Source organism: Pristis pectinata, chromosome 21, assembly GCF_009764475.1.
Source record: "Pristis pectinata isolate sPriPec2 chromosome 21, sPriPec2.1.pri, whole genome shotgun sequence".
Classification (NCBI taxonomy): Eukaryota; Metazoa; Chordata; class Chondrichthyes; order Rhinopristiformes; family Pristidae; genus Pristis; species Pristis pectinata.
This window is the reverse complement of record NC_067425.1, coordinates 35,164,770-35,180,724: the sequence shown is the minus strand read 5'-3', so window position 1 is coordinate 35,180,724 and position 15,955 is coordinate 35,164,770. Positions and strand designations below refer to the sequence as shown.

Below are 15,955 nucleotides of genomic sequence, written 5' to 3'. Positions count from 1 at the left end.
TAGACTAACATTACTCACAAACAACATTGCCATTAACTAGCTAATTTTTTTTAAAGACTGTTTTGAGGAATTAGCTCCAAATGAAACAGTGCACGTCACTGCAACTACACTTTAATAAGTATTTCACCCCGTTGAAGCATCCTGAGTAATATGGGATTACTTAATACAAATACTTCAAGGATCTAGGCATTTCTATTTCTGTGTAAAAGAAATTTAAATGATTTTGTTAAATGGAGCACTGCCATTTCACGAGGCTTTATCATCTTGGATCTCAAATTCCAAATTTCCATACATGAAAAGAAAACGTTCATGATCTTACTAACAAGTTTCTCTAAACAAAATTTTGTAAAGCCAGTCTTCAAAAATGGCTTTATGTGAAACATCCTCTGCACTCTCACTCACCCCAACCACTTACTTCATGCTTAAAAAAAATACACTGACGACTCTCAAATCCCCTATGGCATGACTTTCATATAACAAGTACACAACTCCTTTGATGATCATACGTTATCTATTTAATCAGGAAAGGAGGGGGGCGGAGGAATTACCCATGTACATCTGGATGGAAAATCGTGGATGGAAAATTTTATTTTGGTTGTTAATCATGTGTTTGTAATAAAGTTTGTGGGAAAGACTGACATCATTAAGAACCAACTGCCATCTCCCACACACATCGTGTCTCCTATTCCATGGGATAGCACAGTAAACACCATTTTAAACTTCAGAGAACATTCAGAATCAAAACAAAATGATATTATCAGAAAATGACATTTCCATCAGCACAAGCATTTAAGTGAAGATGCTCTGTAAAAAAAAAATCACCCTTTTAATGCAAAACAGTTCAGTGTATTTAATTTGGCTGGAATTAATAAAAACTGCACATAAATAGACCAAATAAATCAGAACCAGCAGGTTCAGCCTCCAGCCTGTGCTGGCAAGGTTCTTCATTGGCCTCAGCAGCCCTAAACCTGTCAGAGGAGGAAGGTGAAAATTCCAACAGGGTCCTGCCTTTGACCACATTAAAGATCCACCACACCATCACCTCCAACCACCACCCCACATCTGACACTCCAGCTTCTTGGAAAACCAGGAGATATTAACGATAGGACCGGATCAGCTCCACAGTTGAATACCTTGTCAACATTTACTATTACAGCTCACATTTGAAGACAGCCATTTAATCCAGATACCAGCACCTTATAATTGAACCAAGCAAGGTGTACAAGAGAGAGTTTAAAAGTGTTCCTCAGCTGTCAATACTAGAAAACAATTCAAATTACTTGTAAAAATTAGATCATCTCAACTTCCTCAGAAAAGGCTATTAATAAAGATATCACAAATAATAAAGTATATTCAAACTAATCTAGAAATTTCCTGATGTTGAACTCAAGCAAAGGTGTAGCCTGCAGCACAGTCTACATCGTTTGGCTTTGAGGGGCCGTGATGAAGAGGAGCCTGCAATCTATACTATTACACATGAATGAATGATAGCCAAAGCCAGGAGATCTCTCTCAAGAGACAAGGATCAAGAAATATCTCAGTGCCACTCAATCACGAAAAATAACCACCATCTAAAGTGTCTTCAGCAAGGCGTAGGGAGAAATGTGCAAAATCACATAATTCCCCTAAAATGTTATTTATACTCAAAAATGTGGATGCTTTGCTGAAATGGTTCCATGTTCAGGAAGCATTTACAGCAATGCAAGCAAAATAAAAGGCAGACAGAATCTTTTTCCACGGGTAGAAGTGTCAAATACCAGAGGACATGCATCGAAGGTGAGAGTGGGAAAGTTTAGAGGAGATGTGCGAGGCAATGGTTTTATTTTTACACAGAGTGGTGGGTGCCTGGAATGGACTGCCGGGGGAGTGGTGGAAGCAGATACGACAGTGACAGTTAAGAGGCTTTTAGATAGATACCTGAACATGCAGGGAACAAAGGGACGTGGATCATGTGCAGACAGAAGAGATTCAGTTTAATTTGGCATCATGTTCAGCACAGACATTGTGAGTCGAAGGGCCTGTCCCTGTGCTGTACTGTTCTATGTTCTATAACATCATTGGAATATTCGGCTATATGAGCCAATTCCCCCATTCCATTAGATCATAATTAAATATACAATGCCATTAAATCTCCTTGGCTCCATATCAATACCCTTGCCTAACAATAATCTACTACTTTCAATTATCACATTCAGTTCACTCAGCCAGACTCTAACTCTTTTGAGACGAGTGCTTCCTATTTCCACTCCCCTTTGTGTGAAGAAATGCATCCCGACATCATTCCAACCACCTGGACCTATTCCACCAGGGGAAATGGTTTCAACATACTCTTACCACTTCCTTTCTGAAGAAGTTATAAAATTACTGAGCACAGTGGCAAAGCAATCCTCTACATGCACTAGGGTTTCCAAGTAAGAGTCACCAATTATGTCATATTAAGTTGACATTTGCTCCACACTAAAATCTGCTGCAGATAAGCAACACAAACGACTCATTACTAAGAAGCAATGGGAATCATCAAGCAAAACAGAAGCTCACAACCAAAACTCCCAATTATTTGCTGCAAATCAAATGCTTGGCTACTTAGTTACTGAGGGCTAGATTACCAAGGTTCACATGGCTGAGTTACTGTTCCATACCTGATCAATTCCTTCTGGCAAGTTAACATTTCCTGCAGAAAGAGAATGCAGGAGAACTGGAAGAGGTGAGGTTGTCCTAGTGATTGCAGGCATTCACTAACTGCACGGAGAACATTGATGATGTTTTTGGCCTGGGCCTTCCGCAAAGATAGAACCTGTAAGACACTGTAAAGGTTTGGTTTTATTTTTTTTAAGTAAAGTAGTAACAGGTATTATTTGCAACAGGCAAAAACAACACCCAACACTCTGGTAAATACATTTGTTACCATAGTAAATTACTTGGTTTCCTGACCTATTTGTAATATAACTGCACAGAAGTATCTGCAAACTTGTTGAAACTCCGTTCTTTTACACAGAGGGTTGGATGTCGTTTGAGAATGTAGAGGTAAACTACATTCTTCCAGGAGATCAATAGGATATGCTCCACAATTTTTATTATGTGTCCCATATCAAGGCACTACGTGGGATCAAGTGGGTTTACTCCCTGACCTCTGTATGTGCCATTTGTTGCAGGAATCAATACAAAAATAGCTCATGTGAGTCCCTCAAATTGCCCTCTTGGGAGCAGATTGTTGGGCTGTTCGTCAAATCCCCACAGAAGGGGTTGCATCGCACATGCCAAAGAGCAGGCATGAATCATTTCACACTGGCCCACTGTGTCTTCGTATCTACAACGCTTAAAAAAAAGCCTTTAAAGTTGAAAAGCGTGGAGGGACTAAAACTAAATAGCTGGCATGCAAAAACCCACCAAGTATTTATTTATTCAGTTTTGGGATCTGGACACTGCTGGCAAGACTAGCATTCATTGTCCAACCCTAATTACCCTGATGAATTTGATGGTGAATTGTTTTCTTACACTAAGTCTCCTTCTGGGGAAGTTACTGTTAAGTCATAATGAGGGGTCAGTGATATATTTCATATAATCCAGATGATGAGAGTCTTGGAGGGGAACCTGCAGGTGTTCCCATGTACCCGCTGCTCTTGGTCCTTCTTAGTGGGAGACACTGTATGTTGGGGGCATGTTGTTGTAGCAGCTTTTGTGAGTAGCAGAAGTGTATTTTGTAGATAGTACACAGTACTGCCTCGGCGGTGGAGGAATGTATTTTTAAAGTGGTTGATGGGATGCCAATCAACAAAGCATGATTCTGAGAGCACAATGTCAGGCTATTGCTCAACTAATCAGTGGAATACGTCTCTGAATTTAGAAATTAGTCCCCAGATGTTTGCAAGGAGCACTTTGCAAGGTGGACAGTGCCTGGAGCGACTTTACCATGGCTGAAATCAGTGTATAGCCAATGCCAAGTGACCCACCCATTTTTATTTTGTCTGTTTGAATGTTGAAGTAATGGTACAACTGAATGGCTTGGTAGGCCACCACAGAAGCACTTTAGAGTCAACCACACAGGATAGGTCCGGAATCACAATAGGCCAGACCAGTTAAGGACAGCAAATTTTCTCCTCTGAAGGATATTCGCGAAGCAGAGAAATAAAGTTCTGCAGATGCTGGAATCTAGATGAAAAACACTATGATGTCTGCCTGGCCTGCTAAGTTCCTCCAGCATATAGTGATATTCATAAAGCAGGTGGGTTTTGTGACAATCCAGTAGTTTCTGCTGTCATCATTACCAAGATATATTTTCATTGTTTCTATTTACTAAATTTAAATTCCAAAAGATTTGAATTCAGGACTCATACATCTACATTACCAGTCCGGTAATATAACCACTGGACTACCACAGCAGCATACTGATAGAGCACAGACAGCTATGAAGATCAGCATGTGGACTAAATATTGCCTGACTCGTGGAACTCTGCCTCCTCCTTTGTCCTTCAATTTTTGCCACAACAACAGCCAATAGGATTTAGAAGTATCAATCAATCCATTAGTTATTTGACTCTTTCAAAGAACAGGGAAAGGAACAATGGGTTGAATAAGCCTCTCTCATGCTGCTGTCTTCTCTTCTTGTATGGTAGTCCCTCAAGATCAAGGATGACCTTCTTCTACTACAGTTCTCTGGGCCTTGAGGTGGCTGCTGAGTTCAATGGAAGAGCCACAGACTATGCTAACAGTGCAGGAACAAATGCTTGGGGTGGTGGGGGTGGGGGGGGGGTGCTTGCTTTGGACATTCCTGAAGTGCATTCCATCCAATTTTTGCTGGATGTCTCTGCAGTTCCAACACAGGGACTCAAGACTCTCAGTGCCCAGCTGAATTCTCTTCCATCCTGATCAATCATGAGCTGGGCATTCCTCCAATCTGGTCAGGGTGATCCTCTGAATCAAAACCTTCAACACCCTGCTCCAACTCACTAAGCAGAAAAGTGACTTCAATAATCACACTGAGTAACTCAAAGGCAAGTATTAATGTATAATAGATGCATCTAGCTTATGGCCAAGTTAACCTTGCAACTCAGGTTGTGATTCTTTGTAAGTTTCCATACCAGAGAATGGTGGAAGTGTGTTATTCAATATATTCATGACTGCGATAGATAGACTGCAATGAGTAGGGAAATCAAGGTTTATAGAGAATAGGCAAAAAAAGAGTTAAGGCCAAGAACAAATCAGCCAGGATTCTCTTGAATGACAGAGCAGGCTCAAGGGGTCCAACACCCAACTTCTGCTCCCATTTCTTAAGCCCTTACATTGTAGCCTGCACTGAGCTTGGAAGCAAGTTTTCTGTCCTCAGCATCTGCCTTGCATGTGGAAGTAGGCGTGGTCATATTAATGTCCAGGAACAAAGTGCTAATTACTTACCTCTTCCATCTGTCACATACTACAGCTTGTGAAACAATGCTCGGCATGAACTGCTACAGCTGGATGACAAGGCATGCCTGGATTGGTAAGTTAAATTTCGATTGAAACAGTTTCTTCCCATTTTCCTACCCTTTGCCACCAAATTACCTTCTTGTATCTCTTCTAAATGTAACATTCAAGTACCTTCATTTGGTTTGAAAACCTAACCAGCTTACCTTTCAGATGAAATATTGGGATCCTTCATGAACGCCAAAATGCTCTTCAAAATTGGATATTTGTCTTGGATTGGGACAACTTTAAACTCTTCCATGGACCTGAGTGAAAGTAATCTAAGTCGGCCTTTACTAAATGCAGCTTTGGGTTTGGAACTGAAAGGGGAGTGAAAGTCAACATAAGGAGACGTTAGGTTTTCACTGGGCGTTGTGCTCACTGAAGAAGCTGGGCTCTCAGTCCAGGTTTGACCAGCAGGATCAAGGTCATTGTTCAACGTACTGGCAGGAGGGATTGCTTGCTGGGGCTTTTCACCCACTGTGTTCTGTGACTGCACAATTGGTTCCTGCAATGTTGTAGACTGGGCAGTAATAAGTTGCGCCGGCTGATCGACAGATTTGAGCAAAACGTCTTCCTGCTCTTGTAAAGTATCTGCTCTCTTCTCATCAGAAGAAGAGTCAATATTTTTTGTCGGTAATGGTGCAAATTTTAGTAGTAAGAGGCTCTTCCCAATCCAGTTTTCATCTAGAAAAGTATGAAGAAAATGACACCAAGTTACAAATTTTTGCAGATACAGTAGTCATTCCATAAATAAAATTGGTACAAATGTTAACAGTGATCTTACAGTCACATCAGCTAACAAGTCCAAAATATCACCCTTGTGTGGTAATAAAGGGTTCCTTATTATTCAGAATATCCCAAGGTGGCTAAACATTATTTACAAGAGTTTAAGTCCAGAACAAACACAACAGAATGAAAATCAAAAGGCTGCAGATGCTGGAATCCGAAGTAAAAATAGAAAAAGCTGGAAACACTCAACAGGTGAGGCAGCATTAGTGGAAAGAGAAACAAGAGTTGAAATGTTTCAGGTTGAAGACACTTCATCAGAACCAGGACAGAGAAAACAAGTTAGTTATAAGTTGTAGTGAGGGTGAGGAAGAGGAAGGGATGGTTGGATAGGATAAAGAATATTTCTGAATGGGGAAAACCAGGCTTGCTGAGAAGAATTATGTCAATGTCTTAGTGCACGTTCAACTGGAGTACGGGAATCACTCCATGAATGCTTGCATTGGTTATAAGACCATAAGACAAAGGAGCAGGAGTCGGCCATTCGGTCCATCGAGTCTGCTCCGCCATTCTATCATGAGCGGATCCATTCTCCCATTTAGCCCCACTCCCCCGCCTTCTCACCATAACCTTTGATGCCCTGCCTACTCAGATACCTATCACTCTCTGCCTTAAATACACCCAATGACTTTGCCTCCACAGCCGCCCGTGGCAACAAATTCCATGGATTCACCACTCTCTGGCTAAAGAAATTTCTCATCTCTGTTCTGAATGGGCGCCCTTCAATCCTGAAGTTGTGCCCTCTTGTACTAGACTCCCCTACCATGGGGGACAACTTTGCCACATCTACTCTGTCCAGGCCTTTTAACATTTAAAATGTTTCTTTGAGGTCCCCCCTCATTCTTCTGAACTCCAAGGAGTACAGCCTAAGAGCCGTCAAACGCTCCTCGTATGTTAACCCTCTCATTCCTGGAATCATTCTAGTGAATCTTCTCTGAACCCTCTCCAACGTCAGCAAATCTTAAATATGGAGCCCAAAACTGCACACAGTACTCCAAGTGAGGTCTTACCAATGCCTTATAGAGCCTCAACATCACATCCCTGCTCTCATATTCTATTCCTCTAGAAATGAATGCCAACATTATCTGGTTATCTGGATTATACACTGATTCTTAAGGCCACTATTTTTAAAATCAAATAGAGACATACAAAAAATGATTAAAAATGAGACATTCAATTATCTCCAAGAAAGGATATTGTGGAAAATAATAGAGTGAAGATTATCAATGAAATGGAAAAGCAGACTTAATAAATCATATATCACCTCTGCTTGCATTGTAAAATCTACTGATGCATTGTTAACAGATTGATGAACTGCAAGTTGAGCAGCACTTATTAACAACACCGCAGTCACTTTCTCCAGAACTCTGGAAGCAATCCAGCATGGAGATATACCAATGCCAAATTAACTGGATCTCAGCCCGTGGGCTTTGTGAGGTGGTTAGGTATAGATAGCCATTTTCATATACTAGCCCTAATTGTAACCGACATATTTTGGAAGCTAGCACATCAACTTAAATGAGGTATGCTAACCTCCAATCCAGTGCAAGCGGACCCCACTTTAAACAGGGAACTGCAGGCTAGGGAAACGGCTTGCACACTACTTCCTGTATTCACTCCCCCAACACACTTAAAAAGACTGTTTATAATGAGCACAAGATGGAGGAAAGATTTCCTTGGTGAATAGAGATGAAGAGCCTTAACTGCAAACAAAGGAATTAAGCCTACAACGTTTATTGCCTGATTTCTTTATTCAGGCTCTGTTTCACGACAATACAGTACAAAATCTTCTGAAGCCCTGTCTACAGATTTGGAATGAATTGGATAAATTTTACTTACTGATGTTTTCTGGGTTCATCTTGTCATCATCTTGCACTTCCTCCTTATCACTGATCATCATTACATATTTCTGTTTACGTTCCATCTTGTTAGGGGTAGGGGATGGGGTTGAAGGAAACAGAACAGAGTCCACTTGATATCATTCAAACACAGGATCCTGCCTGCTGCTAGATTTTTTGTCACCTGTCTTAACATTTCCTACATGGCTCAGTATTAAGTTTTGTTCAATTAAAGCTGATGAAAACTCCTTGGAAAGTTTTTCTACATTGAGTGCAATGCAAATTGTTGTGCAGTTATCGTATCAAAAAATGTATCTGTGGTTATAGCTATCAATTTTTACGACTATAGTGATACTTGCTAATCCAATTTTAACATTTTAGTAACCCCCCTTCCACTTTCAAAGTAATAGAGGAACTGTCAACAGGGCCACCCTATTCTCCAACAACCTGCCAGCCAATACCCAGCTCCAAACTCTGTCACAATCCTCACACGGACACAAGTACCAAATTTCAGAGAGTTGAATGTAACTGCTCAGAACATCAAGGCAGCATTTGCCTGGGTCAGTCAAGGAAGCACCAACAAATGAACTCCCTGGTGGTCAAGGCTAAAACATTCTCAAACTACTGTAGCTTTAAGCACACCAGTCTTCAGGGTGTGGGATTTGGTTCTTGTATCCATGCTGGAGCAATGACCAGATCTGGAGCTGAGCACTGGCAAGTAGGTTATTGGAAAATTAAGTGTCACTTAATGGCCTTGTTAACAGTTCATTCACCTATTACTTTGATAGTAATGGAGAGGAGGTTAAGCTCTTTCATCAGACCACCCCATTGTGTTAAGGTCAGAAGTGGAGCTGATAACTCCTAATGACTCTGGCATGTTCCGCTCCATGCACAGCTCTTCCTATAATGTACCAGCCCATGCCAGCCTACAATATGGCTCAGATAACTAACTGTAAGATGCCATACCAAGCATCAGCCTTCACCAAAATCCACTACCGATCCTTAATATTCAACATCACCACATTAAGATTCGAGCTTTTTATACTAATAATTTGAAAAACTGTAAGCTAACAAATAGATTTCAAGATCTCCTATAATAAACAATAAACAGCTTGCTATGATGAGAAACCAAGTTACGGAATAGCATACCCATCCTTTTGTATTGGCAAGTCAATTAAAAAAATGCTTGAGCAAAACTGTAAGGCAATAACAGACAAAACACTGGAGGAACTCAGTGGGTTGGGCAGCATCTACGGAGGGAAACGGACAGTCAATGTTTTGTGCTGAGACCTTCCATCTGGCAAGACTGACTGTCCACTTCCCTCCATTGATGCTGCCTGACCTGCTTAGTTCCTCCAGTATCGTGTGTTGCTCCAGATTCCAGGCAATAATGCCAAGTCTATTTTACTTCAGACCTCCACTAGATGGTGGTGTTATTCCTAAACTTGAAGCAAACCTCACTGCTTTCTGCTAACTGCCCTCTAGAAACTGCTGCACCACAGAAGGAACACTGCTAGGTAGCTGCACAGCACACCGAAGGCCACTTCTGACACCGGGCTTCTGCTGTAAATCTCAGTAGTTTCAAAATGCTAATGAAACCACTAACTGTAAAAGCCAAACAAGATATTAACTCCTCTAACTTTCACAAAGATTCACAATGACAGCTTCTTTTTCAAAAGAAACACATCACACTAATAAAAGGGACTAGACAGTTTGGGTCTGTATTCTTTGGATTTAGAAGAACGAGTGGTGATCTTATTCAACGATGTAAGATCTAAGGGAAATGACTGGTGGGAGAGTCGTGAACAAGGGGACATAGTTACGAACTAAAGGGTGTGTCATTTAAAACTGGTGTGTGGCAATTTCTTCTCTCAGGGGGCAGTGAATCTCTGGAATTGTCTGACCCCAAGGGGACCAGATCGTCAGATATATTTAAGGTGTCGATAGATAAATATTTGTAACACTGAGGAATTGAGGGTTATGGGGAACAGGCACAGAAGCAGATTCAAGGTCAGCACAGATCGGCCATGATCATATTTAATGGTGGGGTGGGTCTGAGGGGCCTGATGACCTACTCCTGGCCTAGTTTCTTGCGTTTTCCTGTTGTGCCCTATCCAAAGTTTCATAAATCATTGCAGCTGTTCTCATTTGATGCATCCTTCCCCCTCCTTCATCAAAGCCATCTCAAATTCTTTACAGCATGCATTCGTGACTATTATACATTTATAGCTCCTAGTTTTGAGATTCTCATGGGTGGAAGCATTTTATGTGAAGTTATTTTTATAATTAAAAAGCATCAGCCTTCAGCTTTCCTTCCAGCCTGTTTAGTCTTTCTTTGTGTTTATAGAACTTTGGTTCTAGCATCATATTTGAAAACTTTGACTTCTGGACAAAAAACTTAAGATGACTTTAATCCATGCACATAAACTCTATCCCTCAAGGAATGGATCCTGTTCCTTGTTTCCATAGTTATGGCCTCTTAACCTGCTTTGCTATTTTCAGTGATTTGTGAATTTGCATCCTAATCCTTATCACACTTAGGCTAACTTTCCAAGCAGCTTATGGCTCTCTCATTTCTCCTACCAAAACATCATCTTATATTTCGTGTGAGTCTTTGCTTGCGTTCACTATACTCACCAAATCTCCAATTTGGTGTCAAAATTTTCTGTCTTCTACAAATCTGAGTACATTTACATTCTGCTTTTTGTATTCTTTTGCCACTTACTGTTCATTCTGATACTCGGCCTTTGATTCCACACACTCGGAGTTGAGTACGTTAGAGACCATGGGATTCAAAGGCAAATTGAACCCAAAGTTCACTCGGTTATAGGAGACAGAGGGTGATAATGAAGGATGCTTTCATGATTGGGATTGGTGCTGGGACCCTTGCTGTTTGATGTGGACATGAATGAAAGAGGCATGATTAGTTAAGTTTGCAGATGACACAAAAATTGGTGTTATTGATAGTTAGGAGGATAGTCTTAGGTTACGGAGTGACATTGATCAGCTGGTAACTTGGGCGGAAAAATGGCAGATGGAATTTAATTCCAATAAGTGTGAGGTGATGCATTTTTGGAGGTCTGCTGAGGGTAGTACAGACCATTTGCCCGAAGAAGCATTGAGGAACAGAGTCCATAGATTCCTTAAGGTGACAGCACAGGTAGATAAGGTGGTGAAGGTGGCATAGGTAATGTTTGCCTTCATTAGCTGTGGCATAGAATGCAAGAATATGGAGGTAAAGCTCTATAAAACTTTGGCTAGGCAACAGCAGGAGTATTGTGCAGCTGTGGTTGCCACACTATAGGAAAAACCTGAATGGACTGGAGAGGGCCCAGAGAAAATTCAGCAGGATGTTGCCAGAGTTGGAGTTTTTCAGTAACGAGGCGAGGCTGTATAGGCTCAATTTGTTTTCCTTAGAACAAGGGAGATTGAGGGGGGATCATGATACAAAATTATGAGGGGTAGGATATGATGGTTAGTGAGAAACCCTTTTACCCCAACAGAGACATCTACAACCACAAGGCACAGGTTTAAGGTGAGTAAGAGAGTTAAAGGGGATTGGAGGAATTTAATTTCACCTCGAGGGTGGTTGCAATCTGGAAAACACTGTCCAAGAACATTTGGATGAGCACTTGAATCACAAGGCATAGGAGGTTACAGTCCTACTGCTAGTAAATGGGATTAGTATAGATAGCTACTTGATAGCCAGTATCAACATGGTGGGCCGAAGGGCCTGTTTCTATGCTGTATGACTAAGAATATGTGATGGCATTTCATAAGGTTTTTGAAAATCTAATATTACATCTACTGCAGTACGTTAGTCTACTCTTTGCTAATGCTTCAAAATAATGTCACTGCTTCCAAAAAAATAAGTCACATGTGAAGAAAATACATTTATGAAACTTACTATCCAAGTTTTCATTCCTTCAGCCAACGCATACACTTCTGCAATTTCGTCATTGAATCCTGCAGTACCTCCGCTCTTAACTACAGAAATGGAGAAGCAAAATACACAAGTGAAAATTGAAGAGGCAATCTCTATTATTCATAACAGATTGCTTTGCATTTGTGTTCTATTCATCAAAATCAGCCATCACATTCATTGCTCATGAATAAAGTTCAACTTCAGCACCTGTACCCAGCTGTGGCACAACAGCAGTATCATCCACAGTAGCTCACGATGGTTATAACTGGTCCCCATGCTAGATCTTTTCTCATGTTTTCAAATTGTGATGTATTCGATCACCTGAGCTAGAAATGTAAAGTGCCAACCCTAGTGAGCAGCTGCTATAGTGGTCTTTCAAACCAGTCACCACGAATCAGAATCTCAAACCAGGTCAACTGCTTGCCATTAACATATTATCTTGAATAAAATTGTAACAGTTATCAACAGAATCAGTACCAAATTTTAAGGGCTTGGTTTAAGATTGGAAGTTTTGCCTCTGGTAAAAACTTTGCAAAGTTTGCAAACTTTGCAAAACTACTGCACTTTTAAGCAGGGACGTTTTCTCTGTTGTTCACTGTTGCAGTGTTAAAACTCTAGGATCTTCAGACTCATTTCTCTTCACCTTGTCACCAGACTAATTTGGCAAGCAAAGTTTCAAGAATTCCCATGAGTAACCAAAAATTAGCAGGGGATATTACTTCATGCACATCCATAGATTGTACAGTACCCTTGATTCTGTTGATTGCCAAACATCATTGTATTTTTGTCATCTTTTGTTGAAAAATGATATTTAAAAAGGTATCACAGTTCTCCCAGTACTGTGAACAGTTCTTTTTTTAAAAAAACAACCCAGATTATGTATCTTGGGAAACCAAAACCAACAATATCTTTAATAACCCATTACAACTTCAGAGACCTGTTAGTTGGAACATGTTGAAAGCAGAGAGCTTTACAGAAGAGCAGGCAGTTGAGTCCATAGTCAGACTAAAATAACCCAAACTAATCCTACTGTCTTACTCTCTCCAGAGCCCTGTTTCTTTCTAGGCATTATATATTATCCACTTTTTCATGATGTTCCCCGTGGTCCATTTGCCAATAGCCCAAGTATGAAAAGGTAATAGCTGATTGAAAATGGTCAGCTGAGTTGTGCCTTACTGCCATTCCATGTGAAATAACAGAACATCAGCAGTAAATGTGCTCATATCCACAACAGCAACCTCATCACAATCATATGTATTCCACAACCAATGAGGTATTTACGCATAGACCCTTATCATAATGTATGGTTATACATACATGGGCTGGGGAAGTGGGGGGGGGGGGGGGGGGGTGCGGTTGGTGGCAAGACCAAGGGACAAATGGAAGGAGAGAAAACTGTGCATGTCTCAGGGTTCAAGGATAGAACCACCATTGTTTTTAATTATTTTCTGACTTTGTCTCAGAAGCTCAATGTACGTTGATCAAGTTTGCAGATAATTCTGAAACTCAGTACAATGAGACAATTAACATTAATGTCAGGTCACAGTGAAAAACTGTGATTGAAACATATAATGGGTAATGAAAGTTGATGCACAAGTCTCAAGTTATTGCACATCAAACAAATGGGCAATGTACAAATTTCTTCATAGCGACGGAAAATACGATGGGTCAAGCCGATGAGAAACAGAGCCTTCGTAGAATCATTGCTGCTTTGCATTGCTGGGTGCAACGAGTAAAGCCCAAAATGTGACATGATCAAGGTGGATAAGGCTCCACTCATACAAACGCAGTGCTCCGTCACCCAAAAAAGGGATGGGAAAGGTTCAAGTGATAGGGGCAGTGCAGAGAGAAAAAAAAAATCGGGAGGTGCCTTCCTCTCAAGAGGACTGACTGCCTCCAGGTACAGCCCAAAATTGGCAGGACAAAAGCTATAATACTCGAACACAGGGCAAAAAAGTGTAACACATCCACTAATGGGCCAGATTCTGCAATCAATGGAGGAAGACACTCTGTATTCTCTTACACTAGAAGTTGTGGTGATTGCAAATGAAAAGCAGTGTGGTGCCCTCTACAGGGTCCTTGTCAAAGTGGAAAGCAATTGTGCACTGCATTAACCAATGAATCTTTCTAGGGAAAACACCACATCTAAATCAGGAAATGCAAGCTGGAATAATCAATTGTATATAAATTCAAGTAAAGAAAGCTAAATGAAAAGAGAGAAATCAATGTTTCGTTTTTAATTACCAGTAGTAGTTAAAATTTTCTGTGCCAAAGAGATTGCTTGTCATTAACTAATTACTAGGCTGTTAAAATTTTATTGATACTTAAATAGACATATCAATCTTTTCTGGCCAATTTGGTACCAAGTGTGCAAGTACAGCAACTGTTTTAATGCCAAGCTTCTTGGCAGGATACTTGGCACAGTGCAGCTTCCAGAGGAGCAGATCAACTTACTGCAAAATGCAGGCCGCAGTATTTCAGTGTGTGAAAATCCCATAAGTACTTGATATGTTTGGATTCTGCATAAACTCAATCTATGGTGACAATTTGTACTCATTAGTTTAAGTGACCAGTTGCAATTAATAGGCTCGAAGAGGGGTTATATGCAAACATTTCTAGTAATCTCTTGTAAAATATGTAATCAAATTTAATAAACTTTTTTTGAATTAATTTAAACAGATTACTTTCCCAAAAAGACTGATTTACCGTAGGTTCTCAGTGCACTGTGAAGATCAGTGCTATGGTACAACATGGCAGCAAATACAGAATTCACAGCTTGGTCAACTTTTGACCCAAGACCAATTCCACTAACTACTTCCAACTTTGCCGACTGCTTCTTGCAAAGGCTGACGAGTCTCTTGATTAGGTCAGTCTGAGAGTCAGTGACGTCATCTTGCGAAGGATCCCAGAGAGCAACCTGAAGCAGGAACTTCTGAACATCATCCTTGCTCTACAACAAAGTGCGGAGAGTTATTTCCTTAATATACAGATAAAAGAAACAATTTTTTTCTTTATAGATGAGGCTAATGTGTAAGACAACAAATTGCATCTAAATTTTTTTCAGCTGAAAATGTTTCATGACACTTAGTCAACAAAATTGTACCCACGTTCTTTAGTCTACTATCAACCTAGATTCTTCATCACTCCTTCACTATCACTCCACGCTCACCTTTCAACCGTGCAGGGACTCGTGGCTTCATTCTTCATCAAAATAGAGACTGTGCATTCACTCCACCCACTTGTCCCCTGCCCCCCTGCCTTCTGCTTCACTGACTCCACCCCAATAAATTTTCAGGTTGGCCCATACAAGACTTGAAACAGTTTCCTCTCACTGGGCATCAACTTTCAACGCTGCCGGGTACTCCTGTTCAGAAAGCATTTGACCATCACGTCCTCACTAACTACAACACAATTTCCAAGGTTCACTGATGTGCTTTGACCTACACTCACACTCCAGGAGCTGTTTAAATTCCAAAGTGTTTATCACCCCCACTACGTGCCTGAAATGACCCTCTCTGCAACAACAATGTATTATTCTCCAGTCACTGTTGAGCAGAGCCTTAAACAAAGGGAATGTTATAAACCCCCATCTTAACCTCATATCAGATTCTTCCCATTGTCTGCACATCTGATATTTCCAGAGTCAGAGAGAGAAACAGCACAGAAACAGGCCCTTCAGCTGAGCCCGTGCTGACCATTAAACAACCATTTTTACATTAAAGCTACCGTAATCTATTTTATTCTCCCCACATTCCCATCGTGTACCCCCATATTCTGTCACTCATCTACACACTAAGAGCAATTTAATGGCCAATTAACCTACCAACCCATGTTTTTGGGACTTGAGGAGAAACCCACATGGTCACAGGGAGAACATGCAAATTCCACACAGACACATTAGAGGTCAGATTTGAACCCAGACTGCTGGAGCTGTGAGACAGCAGCTCTACCAACTGTGCTGCCC

General features: G+C 40.8%; 1 protein-coding gene across 1 annotated transcript in view; it reads right to left on the bottom strand.

Annotated features, from left to right (window-relative positions):
• Positions 1–15,955, bottom strand: part of zzef1 (zinc finger, ZZ-type with EF hand domain 1) — a 188,817-nt gene that overhangs the window by 109,720 nt on the left and 63,142 nt on the right. The window contains 5 exon segments of the mRNA XM_052035349.1: positions 2,640–2,804; positions 5,607–6,126; positions 8,068–8,152; positions 11,974–12,053; positions 14,698–14,941. Of these exon segments, the coding sequence (XP_051891309.1) occupies positions 2,640–2,804; positions 5,607–6,126; positions 8,068–8,152; positions 11,974–12,053; positions 14,698–14,941 (1,094 nt within the window).